This window comes from Phaenicophaeus curvirostris, chromosome 8, assembly GCF_032191515.1.
Source record: "Phaenicophaeus curvirostris isolate KB17595 chromosome 8, BPBGC_Pcur_1.0, whole genome shotgun sequence".
In the NCBI taxonomy this organism is placed as follows: domain Eukaryota; kingdom Metazoa; phylum Chordata; class Aves; order Cuculiformes; family Cuculidae; genus Phaenicophaeus; species Phaenicophaeus curvirostris.
Window position 1 is genome coordinate 33,588,628 of NC_091399.1, and position 21,572 is coordinate 33,610,199.

Below are 21,572 nucleotides of genomic sequence, written 5' to 3' on the forward strand. Positions count from 1 at the left end.
CAGTTAATTTAAACTACAGTGCTGGGGCTGGTTGTTGTAATAGATTAAAAAGCTGAGTTATCCAAGAAGCAAAAGGCAAAGCTCGTATTTTTTGTGTGTCTTGGGCAGGGGAAGGAGAGGAGCTCACTATTTACTCAGCATTTGGCTCCTTTGATGATTGCATGAGCACATACACACACTTCCTAGACCACAGTTTTCTCAGAAAATCTTCTTCTGAAAATCTCCTTCTGGAACTGATGCTTTAGGGGGATTAAAACAAACAAACCAACCCCAAACTTCTACCCCATCACCATCAATCAGAAGAATCAGCCAGTGTATCCAGTCTGCGTTTTTGATCTCAGGGCAGGCTTCTAGGCCCCAGAGGCACCATGTTCATTTATCTCTTGACTGAGTAGCTCTGCTGTACTTCGAAGATCTTTGCAAGGGCAGAAAGGTGAGGCCTTCTGTAATTTATTTTTTATCTTCTGAAATCAGTGCATATCGGTTTTGCTCCCTCACAGCCTGTTTCCTCAGGCACAAGGGACTAAGGAAACTAGAGGTTTGTCCAAAGCCGATATGCCAAATGCAAATTTCTACTGTAAGACTGCAGTGAGGGGAAGCAACAATCTGACATGAAACTAACCCCTTACAACACAAGAACTTGACAAACCGCACTCCAAGTATGTCCATAACACCCAAATGCATTGATCCAGCAGTAAATACATTAACACAGAGCTGGTGATGGAAAATATCAGGACCACAAGGGGGAGGAGGGTGTAGAGGTAGCAGGGAGGGTCTTCAACTTGCGCATGACTTGCCTGTGGCTGAGCAGGTACCAGCACATCCATCAGCAAGCGACTGACGCTCCCCGCGTGACAGCTGAATTTATATCCGCAGGGGTGCTCGCCTTGCCCTCGGAGCCACGCGTGGATCTCAGTAGGTGGGAAGATGGCTGCTTAAGTCCTTAGGACACCGAGCACAACACACACAATACAGCCTCTGTTCAAAGTAAGCAGCAACAGAATCAAAACCACTTCATTTCAAGGGTGCATTCAGGCCCTGAGCTGCAATTGGCATCAAGACAATTCTCCAAAGTGCCAAAGCGCTCCTGTTGAGAGGGCAAGTCCTGCCCAGCTCCTCAGACACAGCAGCGTGCAACAGTTTCAAGGGCCAGGGCCATCAAAGTTCTATCTCAGAAAAGGAAGGAGGATAGTTTTTTTCAGATTTGAGACCACTTAAGAGCTAAAGCCTCTATTATATTACTCCATTGTAAAAGGAAAACAGATCTGAACCATTAGCTGTGTACCTCTCCGCAGCTGCAGTGGAAATCATTTCAGATACTCTTGACTGCAGCAAACCTGTAGGGAGAAGCAGGTGGTTCACCGGGTTACCAAAACAGCAATTGAACCGAATGCTACCTGTTTCATTTGTGCATTTGGTATGAAAGCCAGCAAGAAGACACAGCTCAGCTTTGAGATGATTAAACAGATGAGAAATATTATCAGGCTTGAGGGATCCAGTTTAACTGCAGATACATAGAAACCATCTGTAAAAAGGCTCTATTTTTTTTTCATTACTCAGAATGCAGAAACGATCTCGAGAAACTCCTCCAATGCCTCATAGAGGCTTCAGAGATTATTATCTTTATGTTAAGAGAGCAGCATATAAAAGGAACTGAAACACCAGCACGGTTTGCTAGAGGAATATGATTATTTCCAAAGCCAAAACTAGAATAGTTTTCCACTTGAGCTGTGTAAACAAGTTACTGCATCTTCAGAGGGCACTTAATGTGTACTTCTATATTCTTGAATGCTTACATTCATGAGCATGAGATCCTGTTAAAGGTGCACTTTTAAGTAAAATCTTAGAAAAAAAAAATCTTTAAAAATGGGAGCTTTTAGAGAAACCACAAAGCACTTGGCTTTTGAAAGCTCTTCTGTGATACACAGAGAATGCCATGAATCACACGTGCATTAGCAGATGTCATGTGCAAATCTCTACTGCAACACGAGGACAGACCTCAAGCACTTAGGCATCGAAAATCAGTCTAAGTTTTAAGCTTGCTGCTGACAGCTGTAACACTGTTAATTACAACTTACAGCTTAGAGTTGTGAGAATGTTGCAAAAAATACCAGAGCAATAAAAAAAAACATTCTACACCTGTTTAAATGAATTAAAAATGTATTTGAAATTTTTGGCTGAAGCATTTGTTTCAGGTCAACAGTTACACCCAAGTTCATTTTAACTCCAGGTGCACATTGCAATACCATAATAAGCAAATTAAATTAGTAAATAAACCAGGCAGGGAAGAGGCTTTGACATAATGGTCAAACTTGTGGTAGAAGCTAAGCTTGGGGAAGCTTTAAAAGACGTTGTACTTAACCTTTAAATATAAAAAGACAGTCCACTGCCTTATAGCGTTTGCTGTGAGCCACCTCAACAGAAAAAGAACAAAATGGTGAGGTACTGCAGCTACATCTAAGCTCTTCACACCACACACGTTTTCTGCTGTAGGTATCGCAGTACCTGGAGTCAGCTTAAAAACAGAGTAGTCAATTGTCAAACCATTTGGACTAGTTTACTTCCACATAAGGTGGTTTTAAAAATGCTTTTGAAAAATTATTGGTAGCTTCTGGTGAGAAATATAATGTAGGTTATTTCAAAAAAGTTGAATATGCTGCAAACATCCTTCCTCACCACCTTAACAGAAAGCTGTAGGTCTAAACTTTCATTCACAATGCCTTTACTTGGAGTTTTACTAAATGCAGCGATGTTTCTTATATGCTTTAGTGTAGATCAGACCTTCGTTTCCTGGGTCACTTAAAGATAAGATCCAAACTGGTAGCTTTTCAAGCCATATTTGTGTCTCACCAATGCCTTTCTGCACACCCATTTTACTCTGAAAGCATTTCCTACGCTTGAAGTACATAGCTGATCTGCACTAAAAGTGATACACGCTAAATTTATGGAACGCTTAGGCACACTGAGTATCTATGTAAATCTCCACTTAACCCTTTAACAGGAAAGGGTAGGAAAAGAACACATCATGAAAACCTGTGAGGGATCTGAGGGGCAAGGTCACTCTGATCATCTCAAATGTTAGTCTTCCATAAAATAAGAACTGACACTTTCCCCTGTGTAAGTGATATTAAAAGGTAGCAAGACTAATTTTTTAAAAAAAGCTTTATTATACAAAAGATGATCCAAACCCAGAAGAGCTCTTCTACAGTTCCAAGAGTTTTGTTCTGTGACTTGCATTTCCATATGCTTTTCCAAAAAGCCAAGAGGAAAAAGGCTCATTAGTCCCACTTTCTTCGTGCCAAGAAAAAAAAAAAACGTAGATACATCAAAATCTGTTATTTATTCTTTGTATTCCAAGAATTGCTGAAGTCTTTTCTTATGTTCTGTAGACACTTGCACTGCACTAGAAACAACAAATGCAGAACATAAGATTTCACATTAAATGTAATAGACCACAAAAATAAACCCTCATGCCAGAACTAAGTATACATTGAAATCAATAATTACACTGAAGCTAAATTTTAGAAAACCCAGCTGCACGAAAAACTTACATGCCAAGAACAAAAGTATATTAACCCTTAAAGCTGTCAATTCTTAACCTGAATAGCTTTTGCTACTAAGACACTTGTCCCATGAAACCCAGTCTACTTCCTCTCCTTTAAACACACACCAGCAATTGCTTAACTTGCAAGAATGATTTAGATAAGACAGAATCTCTTAAAATGACCTCTCCGATATCTAGCACTTCCAAACTGAGCAACATTTCATTCCTGCAGGGAGAGATGGGCAGATACTGCAGGAAGATTCAATCCCACATATTCAGAGGCCAAGTCTGAAAGTCTGCCTGCTGTGACAGTAGCTGTGAAAAAGCCATCAGACAACCAAGCAGAAAGGGAATTTGATTATTTGGATCTTCACAGAATTCTCGGTATTCTCTCCCTACAGAAGAGACAATTGTCTCTAGTTGATTTACTCTCTTTTCAACAGCTAGGATTTATTAAACGAACAGTATTCATGGACTGCTTCTAATGAGTTCATGAAAAGTCACTAAGAAAAATTGCCCAGGAATCTATGAATAATAAGTTTCTAAGGGAGACCATATATCTACACAAGAATTTTTTAAAGGTTTCACCAATCAGAAAATACTAAAATACCATGTTAGAATAATGACCTGGAGGGATTTTTGCCCCAGCTTCCCTTTTCACAGATCCCACAGTAACATTAATTAAAACAAGCACCACTGAAAAGTTCTTACTTCAAGTGTTCTCCAAAGACAGTAGTTATTCGGTACAGTGCTGTTTTCAGAGATGCTCTAAGTGCAAATCGTAGCGTTTTGTAGGATGTGTCCACCAGACTTCCTGAAATTCTGGGGGGCTTGCTAGAAACATGAGGCAGTTTGAAGTACCTGTCTACAACCTGATTAAGAAAACAATAAATTAATGTTTCATCTGTTCAATTATTTTGTATTATATTTGTACTGTTATAATTATTTCAATTATAACATAACTAGCAACATGTTTATGTCAAATCAAACAAAAAAAGTAGAAGATCAGAAATTCCACCGGGGCACACAAAAATGTATGAGACCGAGCCTGACATTGCATTTTCTGACCACCACAGAACCGAGTTCTGTGAAATAAGATTCTCTGTTAATAAGTCTTAAATGCTAAGCCCAGCACATGCTGCAGTAGCAATACAATTCTGTCCTGTTTTATGTCTTGTTTCAGAAACAAGGGTATTGTGGGATTTTTTTCCCCCTGGTGCCTGTTCTTGGAACAGATGACTTACACCGAAGAACTTTAATAGCCTCTATATTCTTTCCAAGAATCTCTACTAAGACAGAGTAAAATGATTATGTCAATAGACATGCACAGCCTTGGAAACAAATCTGGATTTTTTAAAGAATACATTACACAAACATCAGTAATTTGAGAGCAACGTCTTAATATTAGTAGAGAAACACCACACAGATCTTATCTCCTGTGATTTGCAAGGTCTCCAATGGCTCCAGGTTGCATGAGGAATTGTGTACAGCCAAACAAAGATTAAGTCCTAACTATACATAAAATATACTATTGTAATTGCTGCATCCTTGAAATAAAGTCTTCAAGTTTGTGTTTAGTTGTTTTTTTAAATTAAACACTCCATTAAAAACCCACTTTCTACTTTTACATTTTAAAAACCTAACAAGACTTTTATGCAACTATTCATAATGCACATAGTGGCAACTAGTTGTTTTGTTTAGATTAACTGCAGAAGAGAAGCCATTTACAGTTGTAGCAACTTGAACGTTATGACTGGTCAGCAGTGTCAAAACGTAGAATCAACAGAACTCCTTCTCATCTCCTAAACTTGTTAAGGAAAAGTTAACAGTTTTACCTCTTGAAGGGTCAGTAAAGCATCCAGGATAGCTGGCAGCGTAGTTTGGACAACTCCAAATTTGTCTTCAGTAAAGGAGGCTGCTACCAAGTGAGAAAGACCTTTAAAAAATAAATAAGTTTGCTCTAATTACTGAATTCTCAACTTCTAAAGCATTAACAAAGATAATGGTTTTGCCTGAAGATTCCACCAACGTGGAGGAATTCCTCAGGACTTACTGCAGCAAGATGACAGGTACCTCAGCTTTGGGGCTAAGCCAGTCACAGGTTTGACAGGCGTGCAGTAGTTTGTGAGTGATAAAGCAAGAGAGATGAGATACAAAATAAAATTTTAAGAAAGCATTGGCTCTCTCTTTCCACTGCTCTGGAGCTGTGCCCGACATCAACCAAGACACAGGACCCATTTCACAATTCTTCTGGCCATACACAAATATTTCCAGATGACTCAACTTTCTTTGTTCAGCATGCATGAGGAGAACTCTCTACTACTTTGAAGGAAACCTTCATTTAGCTTTAAATCCCTTCTCAGTTTACTTGTTTATCATATTAAAAAAAAAAAAATAAAGGCTAGCTGTCTGCCCTTAGTTAAACACAAAGGGCTTCTACTTTTCTGCAAACTCTATGCATGGTTCCCATTTATATTCTATACATCCCAAGTCATCACCTTAAGTGCCCATGGCACGGGGGTTGGGACTGGGTGATCTTTAATGTCTCTTCCAACCCAAACCACTCTATTTTTGACACAGCCTGGAATGTGTGCCCATAGAACATCTGACCTAGTAAAAACATCACCTTTTTGCACAGACAAATTTAATACAATATTCTATCAATACCGGTGTTTTCTCATGACTTTGAAAAAAACCATGAAAATCCCGTAGTGTAACCACATAGTCATTGTTCTTTTAATTCTCTGCAGATTGCCTTTTTCCATTTATTTGTAAAGCTACTACCTGAGTGCCTTCCTCCCTCAACTGTCTGTGATTCAGAGAAAGAGATTCATAGCTTTTAGCCAGAAAAACTGTTGTGAAAATACATCATAAATCTGTTACTGAAAAACATGCAGAAGTTTCACACGGGAGAGAAGCAACAGAAATCCAGCATAGGAATCTCTACCAAACTTCTATAGAACATTAACTCACGTTGGTATCCAAAATGCAGTCGGATTTTTGTCAAAACAGACTCAAAGATTTTCCTTCCGTTACATTTATAAAGCACAGAGCCCCAGAAACCTGGAAATGGATCTTTTTATTTGTAGTTTCATGAGCCAGAGTGGATCACCTGGAGAGAAACTGCTTACCTTCCAAAGCCCAGATGTGCATTTGGGCATCGAAGAAAACAGCTTGGATGGAGGCTTCTGGGTGCTGAGAAGAAATCAAAGCATCCTGAGTGTGTTTTATAAATAATATCACCAAAATCACAGCTTTCAATTAAGGTGTTAAACGTTTGACAGGGTCATGTCCCTCCCCTCATAAAAGACTGGCGAGGCTGACAGGTGTCAAGGAATAGACAGAACATTCTGATCTTTTAAGAAACTAAAATTCATTTTGGACAGGAACTGCCCACAAAACTGTAGCTAAAGTTGGAATTTCCAGAAAGGAAAGTATAGTAACTAACCAGTTTTCAAGTGCTAAATGGGCAATACAAATCCCCCATGCCATTTCACGACCTTGTTTGCCTCAGTCTCTGCTTCAAGCTATAATTGATCAGAAAACACTGCTGTACATGTAAGCATAAACCATTATCCTACATGCAGAAGAGATCTGCATATAAAAATATGATCTCTACTTGCAGGAAACATTTAAATCCCTGAAAAACAATGACCTAAAGTAGGGGTGGATGCTTCTGTGAAACTTCAATTATTGTTCAATTATGCTTAGGAAAAATCCAATTGTTTTTTCTGTGTAAATACTACGCAAATTTAGTTCAGGTGTTCATGTTCACCTGAAAAGTAGTAGTAATATCAATACCAATATTTCACAAGGATAAATTCTCAGCACTCTAGCTACCACTTCTCCCATGAAAGAAAACTGTAAAAAATTCATTTGGTCCACTCACCAAACTAAAGGCAGTTAACTTAATTTCAACATTAACTAGATGCTGTGTCATCTTACAATTAGCACACCAAGACAACTGCATTGAAGTTCTGAGTTGTTTTACTAGCGCACAATGCTTTAAGTAGAACGCAGTTCATAATCATAATGACTTTAAACAAGTGTTATTCTTTTTTACGTAGGTATGGGATACACCTGCTATGAAAATCACTGAGTATGAAGTTGTATTTATAGAAAACCTTAAACCAAAAGAAAGGTCTTAGAACTCTCACTATATGCAAGAGGTACATAGCACCACAACAGAAACCATACACTCACGCATTTCTAGTCCATGCTGTTCAGTCACAAAGCATAAGATTGTGATTACCTTGCTGAAGAAATACATTATCAGGACTCGTCTTGACAAGAAGTTTTTTATCTGGAAATAAACAAAAGACTACGTTTAATCTGTATTTACCTGAAGGTATAAACAGTTAGCCCTCCTCAACCCTCTCACAGTGTAAAGCTGGGGACAGGGGAAGGGGTTTTGTTATGCAAGCTAGTTGGAGAAGGAAGCATTCATTAACAGAAACTGATGGGTCTTTCAGAAGGGAGAACACCTAAGCTGCGCTGGCTGTAACCTAGCTGTACTGCAACTTTTACCCTACCTGTTCTTGCTTGTTCTGAAGCCATGTGTAAATAAAGCTTGGCCGTACTGCCTCGCTGCCAACTTTTGCGGAGAGGACTGGGAAGGATTCATGGTGAGAACCATTCATTTGCAGATCTACAAGAGAAACAGTATCTTCAAAAAAACTGGTTGCTGTCACCTTAATCCTCAAGATACAGATCTCTATTGGCATACCTACTACACTTATGAACACAAGGCTAAAAACTGCTGTGTAAAAATCTCTACCTGAGCCTGATGTCCACAGCTTTGGTCCTCTTCTCCGGGCATGAGGACTTGGGACTGATCCTTGCCAAGGAGAGTTTACATCCGGAATTCTCATCTTGCAATTTAAAGCAGGTGAGCCGAAAGGTGAACCAATATCAGACCCAGGTGATGTCTTTAAAGGCATTAGGGATGACTTAACCAGTGAAGACATGGACGCTCTGGGAACGATATTAGACCTCTGTGATTGCAAAGGTACATCTTCTGCCGCAACAGCTCCTAATGAAAAAGAACACACTACATGAAGACAAACAGGCTGGTACATATGCAAAAAAAGATAAGACTGTTATTTTATTGCTACTTCAATAACCTCTCTATCATTAAAGCTTTTATTAAAGAACATGGTTTCCACTGTGGTTTTGCAAAGAAGTACACATCCAAACGAGCATGAAGTGTTTTAGAAGTTCATTTGTTTAAAAACAGCAACTGATGGGAAGGATCTCTGCAGATTTCTTTCTTTTTCTCCTCTTGCTTAGCTAACATTATTACAGTCTGGTACACATCTACATAAAAGTGTGCTTTTAGGATTAAGTACTAGAAAAAAAAGTCTACCCAGAGAAGAACGGCAATTCTTTCTGATTCTGCTTAGTATGCAAGAAAAGACAAGTCAGTCACAAAAAATCAAGGAACAGCAGCACTAGAAAAAATTCACCTCTGACATACCAAGAGTTCCCTGCTCCTCTCAGGGCACTCGTATCCTAGGCACTGACCGCTAAGGGATTCAATTACCTGGCACCTCTTGTGCTAACACAGCTCTGGTGCCAGGAATGATGAGCCAGTCTGGCATGCAAAACACCCAACATGCTTGGAGGCTGCACACAGCTCAAGAGTCAGATTGACTTTTCTTATTCTAAAGTGATATTAGTGAATCACGAACATATTCGAAGTCCTCACAACAAAAAAACAAAAACTAATTTTACCATCTTGAACTAATCATAAAGGCAGCTAGGAAAATTACAAAGCATCTCTTGGCAAGACTTAAGTTCTTCTTGTACCAGGTTCAACCCCTTACTAAAACGGTAATAATTAGACTTTCTTAATCCACGCAAATGTGGAAAAATGCTGTATTGAACATAACATCACGCAAAGTAAACAAAGTAAATGTGTTTTTTCCAAGTTTTCTAGTTATTTTGGGATTATTTCAAAAAGAATACCTAAAATTAAATTGGAGGAGAGACTTGCTTTGTTTGCATTTATTTGCAGAAAACCCTGTGACTCATTTTCCCCATACTACTTAATTGCAACTAATGTACTTTTGTAACCTATTGGTACTTTTATGCTTTACAAACTATTATGAGCGTTTCCTTACTTACCTGGAGTCTGTGGAGATACTTTCAGCTCTCCTGCTGGCTGCTTTGCTCTCCCATTTGCTGCTGCAGCTTCCTGCTGTGCGATCAGCCTCTGGGTCAGATCACTCAGAAGACTCAAACACTCCCTTGATATTGCAGTCCAGTTGTGCGGATGCCCACCTAGCAGTAAGCACACAAAAAGAAAATGCAGTTGCTAAGTTTTACCCTTTTATCTATTCTGACAGGGTCCATGTGCTCTCAGCTTAAGATGATAGATTCAAAGATGGCAGTACCACTCCATATCTAAGAGGCCACAGCGCGTTCTCCCTGTGACAGTTTATTTGTACTGAGATGAAGATGCAAACACAGACAGGCTCTATCCTCCTGCAAACAGATGACTCTTTCAAAGAGACAGGAGTGAAATCCACTAAGCAAGCAGGAGAAACAGGCAGCTCAGCCCATCAGATTGGAAATCACCAAACAGCTAAAATGAACAAAGCAGTATCAATGGTGACAGTAAACAGTTTGGAAGTAGTACAAACACTAGAATTCCTGATGAGGCGTAACAAAGTTCCTGAAGGCTTTTAAGCAGTTTTTAATTGACCTAATCATACCATATCTTTGCATATAGCAAGAGGCTTGAATACTAACTGAAATTACAGCCATTGTTTGCTTTCACAACTCTAATGGTAGCTCACTATTTATGAATGATTTCATCTCATTCACATCTGAACACTGGGCTTTCACACCCACCTGTTAGATTACTCAGTTTGGATTATTTGAACTAGTGGTGTTAAGAGGACTCCACTTTCAATACTCTAAAGACCTGTGTTTCCTCACAGTTGTCATTTAATCAAACAAGCACAAGAATTTGTTGAGTTTAGTAGATGAAACAATACAAACACAGATAAACTAAGCATCCTTTTGGAAAAAGCATCATACAGATACCTTTAGCAATGAGGCCTTCTGGCTTTATGTAGTACACGTCACAGCACTAAATAACTTCTAAAAGCATTTGACTAACACTTAAAAAAAAGAAAATCAACATGAAATAGTTTTTATAATTACCTGGCTGACTAAGGCTAAAGACTTCCTGTCGTCGAACAGGAGAATATTGGGAAAGTAACATCAAGTCTTGTAAGGCTAAAAACTACAAAGAAGGGAAGATGTTTTAGCGCACACCAAGTCCAACAGATTTCCTTAAAAAATGTCTTTATTCATACAAAAGCAAATCCTAACACGGAATGAGCTCATATAGACTAAAATCAACCATGTAACAGATAAAGAAAGGCAGCAAATGACTGCACACATTTCTAGAACCACTCTGGATTGGGCTGCCGAGTTAGCAAGAGCTTCAGAGAACTTTACTGATAAGTAATTTCTTTGGAGTTAAAGATCCAACACCATTTTTTTATCTTAGCAGCTCAGACAAAGAACCAAAGATGCAAAAAGTCTAAGGAAAAAACTGTTCTTGCAAGCCAGAGCTCAGCTACACAGTATATGTCACAGTACTGGACCTAATACTGCTTTTCAATGTGATTAAGTAGTTAATTTGGCAAAGCAAAAATATCCAAATTTCTTACACTCTGCAAGACCCAATAGAAAATCAGACACCTTAGTAAAGGCAGAGATTACAAATTAGACTTCCTCTACCTTTAACTGTGCTTTGCTCAACTCTTCCCCACCCATTCTTTCATAATGCAGCAAAGCTTGGAGAAAAAAAAATATTCAAATGGATTGCAGCCTATTATATCTCCAGTCTTGTCAGAGGTCTGCAAAATCAGTAAATGTGGGGTTTGCACGTGCAGAACATTCTTATCTTTATTTACATAATACTTCTTATATGAGGTCTACAATTTCTAAGTATGATAATCAGCAAATCCCGTTAATGATTACCATAGTCAGACCAAAATTATTAGTAGCCCTTAAGTAGTGACCTTTTAGAAAAAGAAACCGAACACACACATGGAAATAATTTTTTAACTTCCAGAGAGAACACAAGCAAGTAGCAGGGCAAAGCATTAATAGCTTACAAAGGTTTAACAAAACATCTGATTATCTGACAAGACTCAAAATTGACAGAGTTAAAAAAAAATAAGAATGTTGCTAACCTATTGTTTTTGCTTCAGTACACACAGATATACTTACATTGCAGACAAGCAAGTATTACCCCTAACTACATCAGTCTGTCTTCAGCTTAAAGTAACAGTGTGGCAAGCACCAGCAGATGTCACTGCTAAACAAGTTTTCACCATTAAGTGTAACTTAACTGCCTGCTTGAGTGTTCCAAACCGGCTTTTTAAAGAACTAGGGCTGATTTAAAACAACTGGTACCTACAGGATCTGATTGCATGCTTTGAGAAACACCTTATCAGCACACCTCTAGCTAGGAAGGTGATAGGAATTTGATTACCTTTATAATGAGGGGAGGGTTGCTGTTTAAGATTTTAGGTAGGCACTGGTCTGTCTCCTCAGCAAAAGTTGGCTGTACAGGAAAATGATGTGTCTAAAGATAAACATGAGAAGTTGCGTTATACAGAGCAAAACACAAGAAAACCTTACAGCAGCTCAAACCCAAGCTCTTACTTGCCAGAAGAACTACAAAAGCACATACACCATTACTTTAACTCACCGTAGTATGGCCTGTAATCCCTAACATAGAAACAAAAAGACTCTACTCCTTAATTTTAAAACTGAGATATCTTGGAAAAAACAGATATCTTTATCTTCAAATACCTTCCATGTACCCATATAATTCATATGTGAGGCATGATATCATTATGAGAAGAAATTCCTCTAACCACATACCTCAAAAAAAACTAGTGACGCCATATTCAAAAACAACACTGACATCTGAACTGTCCCATCTGTCTTTAACAGTGTAAACACTCCATTGAAGAGTTGAGGGTTCTTTTAACAAATAATAAAAGATCTTTTTAATTCTTCTTTTGCACTGATTCACTGACTAATGAATTCTTATTTTTATCATCAGGATAGTCATATTCTGTGTTTTAATAGAATTGCTGTTCTTGCAGCTACAACATTTAAAATACAAATAGCAGCGCTTAAATTGGATTAAACAAAGCATCTTTTTAATGCTATTTCACAGGGATCAGTTTGGGCACAGATTCCTTATCAGGTTTGTGTAACTGCACTCATTTTGCATATCATATAGCTTTATTCTCCTCTGTTTCCAGCTGCAAAATTGAAATTTGAGGTAGCAATAGCTTTCAAAGTGTTAAACATGTATTAAGTTTACAACTGCTTTCCTGACTTTTCAGCTAAAACTATGCAAATAATAAACAGCTTTGGAAGTTTTTTAGCTTATGAAAAAAATAAATAAATCAATCATGTGAATAAACACAGCTTTTGTTCAGCAGTCAAAAGGGCAAGGTCCATTTTGTACCTTCACAACCAGATGTTTCTTTAGTTCCACAGTTTTATAAGCCATACAATAATTACAGACACTGACAGACTGTGTTCACTGGTGCTTCAACTACTACCCTTTGAAAAAGGGTGTCCACACCCCAGAGCTGTTGTTGGAGCCATCTGCAGATTCTGACACATCATTGCACCAGTTATGCTCAACTCATTATTCATCTTTTCTCCATGCAGTCACAACAACTAGACCTTTTTAATTAAAGCTAACACACCGACACATACTGCATGCCATTTCATCCCCTAAGAGTGTTCTACACCAATACACTGGTCCAGATTTTAAACTTCACTTTTTTCCTCCTAATTTGCAGTCTCGTAATGTTTTGGGTACTTTTTTTGTTTGCTTGGTCTTTTTGTGTTTGCTTTTTTTTAATCAAGTTAGATAAACAATTTTCCCCCCCTGCATTCATACAAAGAAATATCTGGATTAGTTAAAGATAAGTCTTCTCCAATTCTTTGTTGGCAAGACATTTTTTTTTCCTCTCTTCAATCATAGCCTCACATTTATTGTAATGTGATTCATTATATATTTAAACAGCCTTCTTTTAGCCATATTAATTAGTAGCCTTATGACTGAATGATAAAGCAAGAGCGTCTTAATTCCCAGGATTTCTTGAAGTCTACATTAATACTGCAGCCTGAATTAGATGAACATGTCTCTGCTTTGGAGAACTGTGTGCTTTGATGGCTTGCTTAAATTTGAGATTTCTAGAGTTTAGCTCACAGAAAATTGAAAGCCTTATGTTCACTCTCCTATTGTAAAATTGAATTGAGAGCTATGCAGTTCCTGAAAATTTTCCTCCTGTGTTGAGCTAGTTTCACACTCAATTACAAAATCATTGCATGAAAACACATACAGAGACCAAGCTAGTAAGCTCTGTCAGACACACAGCTGACTCTACTTCTAAAGAGGACAAAGAACACTGTGCAGACTACACAAAGAGTTTCTTCATTAGGGTGGCCCCAACAGTGTTTGCACAGATCTAGCATCAAACATGAACAGGAGAAGAGGGACATGGAAACAGAAGTAGAAGAGTAAGAAGAGGAGATGGAAATAACAAAGCACTGATTTTTGTAAGCAGCACAGGCTTGTCTGGCTACAAGGAGAGAAAGGGAAGTCAGTTAATGCCCAGGCCTCTCTTCACTGTTCAGTTATACATGCTTTGAAAATACAAAAATTCATAGTAAGTTACTTTGTAGTAAAACTGCTTTTGAAAAGAAAGTATTCTATGCAAAACACTGATGTTATACTTTCAGCACTGTCACTAAGTACTAACCTCTGTAGCATAGATTTTGAAGAGTAACCATGCAATGTACCAGGTAATCAGAAGAAATACGCCACATAACCAGGCATGGTAAAACAAGGAGAGATCCAGTAAGCCAGTCAGAGTGTCAAGAGGATACAATTGACTGTAGAGAAAACAACCAAGAAGATGCAAGCATTTTTATTACTGAAGAGTTCCATAGTAAGCAACAATTGCAAGAATAAAGTTGTACTGTTTTTACAAAAACAGTTTCTTAAAGATGTTTGAGATAGCCTTTATCTTTTCAGTAACTGTTATGAAATGAAGTTAAGAAAACATAATGAAATCAAGGAAAATAAATATGAAATAAGTAACTATGATGACAGTTTTAGTCAATTAAGCTATTAAGACTTCAGCTTCCCTATTTTAAAGCAAATGACAGCCATCTACAAATGAAGAAATGCCCCCCCCCCAAAAAAACACAGAAAAGCAGATAAAGCACACCTATGCGATTTGGAGAGATGAGCCTTTCTAATACTTCAGAGACTTAGAGAGATGAAGGAAACTGAGAGGATTTCTTAATAACCACCTACTTACAAGGGGATGTTGGGTCCTTCTGGCTCCATTTCAGAGGCACCCAGTGCTCCCCATTGCATGTGGGGAGGCAAAGAACCGAGTGCTACAGCACACACAGAGACAGTTGCTAAACTGGACTTGTTCAGCAAAGGGAGCTGTCAGCAATATTCTCCTGCAAGTTTTCAGCACAATGTGCTACCTACCTGTCTATATGAAGATCCATAGTAGTGCATATCCATACCTTTGGGATATACCCTAAGGGAGCAAAAAGAAATGCTGAAACAAATATGATGCTGCAAAACACATACACAATAGGCCAAAAAGAATAAAAAAGTAGAATGCGTGTACAAAACCAAGAGACTGGTCTTGTAACACAGTTGCACCAGGAAACAAACTGCCTTTGCTGGAGTGTTTTGGGGTTTTTTGGGGGGATTGTTTTTGTTTGTTTGTTTTTATTTAGTTTTTAAGCAATAGAAACAAAAGAATGAAAAACAGTTACAGGCAAGCAACAACACAATGAGATATAGAATCATAGAATCACCAGGTTGGAAGAGACCCACCGGATCATCGAGTCCAACCATTGCTATCAAACACTAAACCATGCCCCTTAGCACCTCGTCCACCCGTGCCTTAAACACCTCTAGGGAAGGTGAATCAACCACCTCCAGTTCCAGTGCCCAATGACCCTTTCTGTGAAGAATTTTTTCCTAATGTCCAGCCTAAATCTCCCCTGGCGGAGCTTGGGGCCATTCCCTCTTGTCCTGTCCCCTGTCACTTGGGAGAAGATATGAATGAGAAGAATATGCAGACCTTATCTGTTATTGTTAGATTCTGAGCATTGAGTTATTTGTGTTTCCTCACTAAAGAGGGTTATTAGTAATTTAACATTAATTTTCACTACAGCTCAGGCAGCAGCAGAACGCTTTTAAAAACTTAATGGAAACTGATATAGAACAACCGTACTTCTAATTTATCCCCTAATGGAAAAAAAAAAAGCAGAAATAATTCTAGTATATTTTGACATCATGTAGGAAGATAACTACAACCATAACATTAAAAAGTCCTGATCTTTAGAAAGTCCAGTTAAATCATCCTCATCAGTACAGATTTTTTTCACCACATCTGTAAAGACCGAACTTCAACTTCCTATGGGAAGGAGCCATACTGCCTTTCTCTCCTCAGCTTCCTCCAGATAATATAAAGGGCACTTGAGAATAAACCCAAAGTGCTAATTTTTACCTTAAAAAGAGTGAAAAATATAGCAACGTTACATATAGCGAAGTCATGCCTGCTGCTGGTAAGTCAAGTTCAGCTCTGTAATACTGTATTTCTAACACCAAGTAATGGAAAGAGTAGTCCAAGGCACGTTTATCCATATTAAAAACATTTGGGAATATTTAAAGACAAAAGAGAATACATATTACAGACTAACGCTTTTTTTTTTTAATTGCACTGTGTTTTCAGGTTTATAATCTTTTTGCCACAAGTCAGGACAGGTACATAAACAGTGACCTAGAGCACCAGGTTTTAAAACGTGCACTTGTAAAACATCAGCTGATTAGAATTAGGTAGCTCCTCTTACACTCAAGTTATTTTACAGCTGAAATAAACAATCAACAAGATCTCCTGCACAGAAGAGATCACCAGAGACAGCAGCCTCTGTTTTGGTACAGTGACCAAACATGGACTTCAGGTTAGAAAACTACTGCTCCCCACTCCCTTCTCCTTAGGATATCAACATTACCTTAGGATGTTATCAGCTAGACAATAAATCCTTATAGAAGGTGTTAATCTTTTCAGAGGAGACAATTCTCATGTGCTAAACAAGCTTCTGTGAGGCTGCAAGAATTGCATCACACAAATGTGCTGTACAAACCCTATGCCTTTTCTTACTATTTTAATGAGGTGTTAGATGTCTCTACTTGTTTAAACAAGTCTACGCACCTTCTGCAAGTTACCTGGAAGGCCGAAAAACACTGTAACAGGCCTGACTGATTTAAGGTTTTCAAAATACAGCAATTAAAAAAAAAAAAAGATAATTTCAAGAACCCTTACCAAAAAAGTAATATGTTACGCAGAAGTTCCTAACAAAATACAATGATTCCACACAACTGTGTTTAACAAGGAGAGGCAAAGATCTTCTGAAACGTAAGTACTTGTATTGCTAAAAACAAAAGAAATAGTTTAGTATTCTGCAGTCAGAACAAATCAATAAAATACTAAAAAAAAGACAGAGTACTTGAAAACCTGAAGTCTAGATTAATTAAAAAAATTAGTTTAAGGCAATTCTGAGTGTTAAACCTACTACTTATTCTTCCAGTCTCTTTCTGCCATTTCACAATCGTCTCTAGCTCTCATTGCTTTTCGTACTTGCAGCAATATGAAAACAGAGGATGGGATAAATAAACTCTATAGACTGGGCCCAAACTAGAACACTGTCTAGTGCAAAATAAAGAAAAATTAAAACCAGAAAAGGCATATTTAATCTTGTTTATTTCAGTTAGATTAGAAGCATTCCACTAAAATAAAGGGAAAATTCAGAGAAGCGTGAGTTACAGCCAGTAATCCTCCAGCAGTGAAACCAGTATAAAACTGACAGGCTGACAAATTGCACTTCTTTCCAAAGGACCAGAGCAACCTGACACTATATGCAAATGAAACCAAAGGGATTTAATTTTTTGCTTAGCTAAATTGCATTTAAAAAAAATAAGTCAACTTAACAATATTCATATAGCAGATTTTTTAAAAATAGTATAACTACAGCATTGCCAAAAGGATGCTTGTTTCCAAAAGGATTCAGTTTGCTGATAAACTGCATGGTTGTGACTTAAATGTTTTCCATTAATACAACCTTGTTTAAAGGCACCTTTTGCCAAATTGATTTGACTTGGTAAACCTGGGAATCATGCAAAGCTAATGGCTGTGACAGCAACAGATGAAATATTTCCAAGATGATGTTTCACAAGCCACTCCTTGCCATTTCACATTGGTAAAGATCTCTCTAGATCCAAAGATTCCTTCAATGGAATTAATGGAATTTCAGTTTTCATATCACTACACACATAAACAACCATTGGATGCTGAGCAAGATTTAATGTGCTATTTAGACTTCAAATTATCTGACACTTATAAGTGATAGTAGGCTTTTTTATTTCTTCTCAGTATTTTCAGCTTTTAGGTGACCTTTGCTGACAGTTCCTGAAGTTAACATGCAGTTTGTGTATGTTGTTTCTTGTTTCTTTCCTGTAGTTCACTTTCTGCAATGACCTAGTTCAGCCAGCTTTTAATGTACAGCAAAGGGGTATAAATTCTATAGTCACAGCATCCCGTATTTCTGTTTTCAACTGAAAAGAGCTGAGCAGATGATGAGCACTACTGGTATTTAAAGCTTCATCTTCTAGAGAAAGCATGCCAACAGACAGCTGCTACTGCCGTATTACAAGATAGAAACAAACAATCAAGGGGTTTTTTTGTTTACTTAGACTTCTTTCTACAAAGGTGTTTAAATATCTTACCTGTATGATTGGAAATGGTAAATAATTCATATTGTTGATAAGATAAAAAAGACTATAACTGTATCCCATGAAAGCTCCAGAAAGTAGAAAAAAGAGGTGATATTCATTTAGGCACTTCTGAGGAACAGCATCATCTGGGCTAAAATATAAAACTTAAAATTAATTCCGAGTTCAAAAAAAAAAAAAAGTCATTCTAGCCTTAGAAAGGTCAAACCAGCAGGTTGATTGTTCTTTCCCGATCAGTACATACAATGGTAGCTCAGTAAGTTTTTTCTGAAGTAGAAGTCCCACCACCTATTTTTGAAAGTTGTGCATGAAGATGCTTGTGGTATTTATGAAGTATGTCCCATTAAACAGAATACCAAGACTTAATTCAAGTGACAATTTGTCAGCATTCAACTTTCCATTAAGAATACTGGCAACTTAGCTTTTGTGGCCCACTTATTTCTCTGTGCATTGTAACATTTACAAAGGAGGGTAGTAGTCAAATTTTATTTTTTTGTTTGAAAGAAGCCATCAATAAATACATTTTACAATAGAAGTTCTTTGCATCTTTAACACACAAATAATTACCTTTCTAAAGGTGTGCAGGGCACAGCAAGAAACTGGAACTTCCCTTTTGTCATAACTGCAGCGCACCAAGCAACCAACATTCCCATTACAGCATGAACAACCGAATGGATAACTTGGTGAGGGTGAATAATTTTTCCTATCAGTTCTAATCGAGAGCACGGTATAGATGGCACAACTGTAAGTAAAAGCCAAAAGTGAATTTTCATTTCTTACTAATAAAACCCTTCATGAAAAAAAACACCAAACAACCAAATCAAAGCAAACAAAACCCCCACACATCATCACCAAATAACTTTCTGCTTGACTCAGTCACTAAATGATACAGAAAACAACGAAACAGCTCAGCTAAGAGGATCTCAGGCAAGAGGTAATAAGTAATATGGGATGATTTACTTAAAAATAAGCTTTGCGTATTGTCTATAGTAATTTAAAAGGAAATCTACCAATGTTAAGTACATGATACGTAATTACAAATTTTTTTAAATGGTCATTCTATTTAAAGCAGGTACCACAGACAGTTCAGAAATTTACACAACCCACCTGCGTAAAATTCAACATTGAAGATGCTTATTACCAGTATCACCACAGACATGAAGAAGATACAAAAGATAAAATAGGAAGTGTAGAAATCATTGAAAGAATCTAAAACAAAAAAAATAATATTGATCAGAAGACTGCAGTAACAAAACAGTGACTTATTAGGTAACAGAAAAGAACACTTAAGCAGTTAGCTGTAACTCCCTAAGTGCATAAGGGGGAGTAATGCAATGGACTCTATAATCTCACACCACATCTGCCCAGCTGTACAACATTTCTGCATAAAAGCCTATCTAAATTTCACAGAAATCACTTCACACACTTATAACTGGTTTTCTTATAAGTGAACATGCACAATTTTGTTGAAAAAATAATAATCTTTCAAAGTGAATTAAACTATGGCTCAACTAACACTGCTTCCCTTCACTTAATAAAAGCTGCAACCCATACAGCCACACTTAAAAGGTTAGAAATTCCTTACACAGTAAATTTCTTTTGAAAATACAGAAGCCCAAAAGAGCCAGTCAAAGGGGGTAAAAAAAAATGAAGCTCCCCTGCCCGGAGCAGATGAATGATCAAGGGTATCAAGCTTCCACCTGAACATCTCAGGTTTTGGTGTGTGCACTCCAGGGATGGTTAACTTCACCATGCAGAAGAGCAGCTTTAAGAATTTCACTTGTGGTTCAATGCACTATAATTAGGGAAAATTTAAGCAGTTTATGTGAATGGCAGCTGCACAAGGCAGAAAGGGGACACATGCTGAAGTACTTAGAATGGAGAACTATGTCATTCAATCTATTTTTCTCTGAAGGATACACTTAGGTGAGCTTACAAGTTATTTCTGTCTAGGGAGAATTATGGCTGTACAAATCCCTTCATTTCCCAAGTTCTTCCACAGGTGTCACCCCTTATACCGAAAATGCCAGCAAATAAACTCCCATAACAGTTGTTTTGGAGTTTTAGAAAGCAAATGCCCTTTAATCAGGGCTGGGCAACACAAGGGAGTATCTCCATCAATCGTGTGCAAGGAGACAAGACCTGGGGACACAATGTATTTCCCACTTACAGGCATGCGTATAAGTTTTTCCAGACATCTTATGCATATTCTATTACTCTGCAAAGACTCGTTCTAATGTTATTAGGAACTTCACAACAGTCAAAACTCTTGTGAATGTGGAGCTTTGGAGCCAGCTCTGTCTGACCTTGCATTTGAGATGGGGAAAGACTGCAAACAGAGGGATTACAGAAGATGCATCTGTTCAGCACAGATCATACTGAACACAAGACATTATTATCTACAATGAATGAAGAGAGTCTGGAGAAGCACTGTTTGAACGAAATCATGCAATCAGAGGGACACTCTGTCCGATTTCAAAAAATACAATTACTTAGATGAAACTTCACTCTGCTTCAGCTTAAATCAAAAAAATTCCACTTTGTGTAAGAGCCACCACTGCTCGTATCCCCTGGGGAGCCCCGAGCACCTACTCGAGATCCAGCGCACCGGGTGGAAGGGGTCGAGGCCGCTGAGGACGACGAAGGCCGCGGTGCAGACGGGCAGCAGCAGCACGGACCAGGCAACGGCTGCAGCCACCCTCCAGCCCAGCACCTGAGGGAGGGAAGGAAGCAGAGCGTGAGGGACCACGGGCGGGGAGCGGGGCTGCCCCTCAGGCCCCACACTCACCTGCCGGAGGAGGCGCGGCTGCCCACCGGCCGCCGCCTCCATGGCCGCCGGCACCGCCGTTCAAAGTCTCCGCCGTCCAGCGGCCACTTCCGGCGCGCGCCGGAAGGCCAGGCCGCCCTCAGCCAATGGGAGGCGCGCAGCGGCGCTTGCCCCGCCCCGTCACACCAGGACTACAAGTCCCGGCATGCCCCGCGCGGTACCGCCGTCATGGCGGCTCCGGGCGAGGTGGTGCCGGCCCGAGGGAAACGGGGTGCGGGGCGAAGGGGAGGCCGGCAGCTGCGGAATAGGACGGACTGGGTCAGAAGGGCCTTAAAGCCCATCCAGTTCCAACCCCCCGCCACGGGCAGGGACACCTCCCA

General features: G+C 38.7%; 1 protein-coding gene across 1 annotated transcript; it reads right to left on the minus strand.

Moving 5' to 3' along the window:
* Positions 1-3,198: 3,198 nt before the first annotated feature.
* NDC1 (NDC1 transmembrane nucleoporin) lies at positions 3,199-21,339 on the minus strand. The gene is made up of 18 exons (XM_069863144.1): positions 21,214-21,339; positions 21,018-21,138; positions 19,533-19,634; positions 18,993-19,167; positions 18,420-18,558; positions 16,960-17,068; positions 15,108-15,159; positions 14,362-14,494; positions 12,060-12,152; positions 10,715-10,796; positions 9,671-9,826; positions 8,322-8,576; positions 8,077-8,192; positions 7,797-7,847; positions 6,676-6,739; positions 5,380-5,480; positions 4,256-4,416; positions 3,199-3,403 (listed from the first exon to the last, which is right to left on the minus strand). Exons 1-18 carry the CDS (start codon positions 21,253-21,255, stop codon positions 3,340-3,342), a joined length of 2,016 nt encoding a protein of 671 aa, XP_069719245.1. The 5' UTR covers positions 21,256-21,339; the 3' UTR covers positions 3,199-3,339.
* Positions 21,340-21,572: the final 233 nt, after the last annotated feature.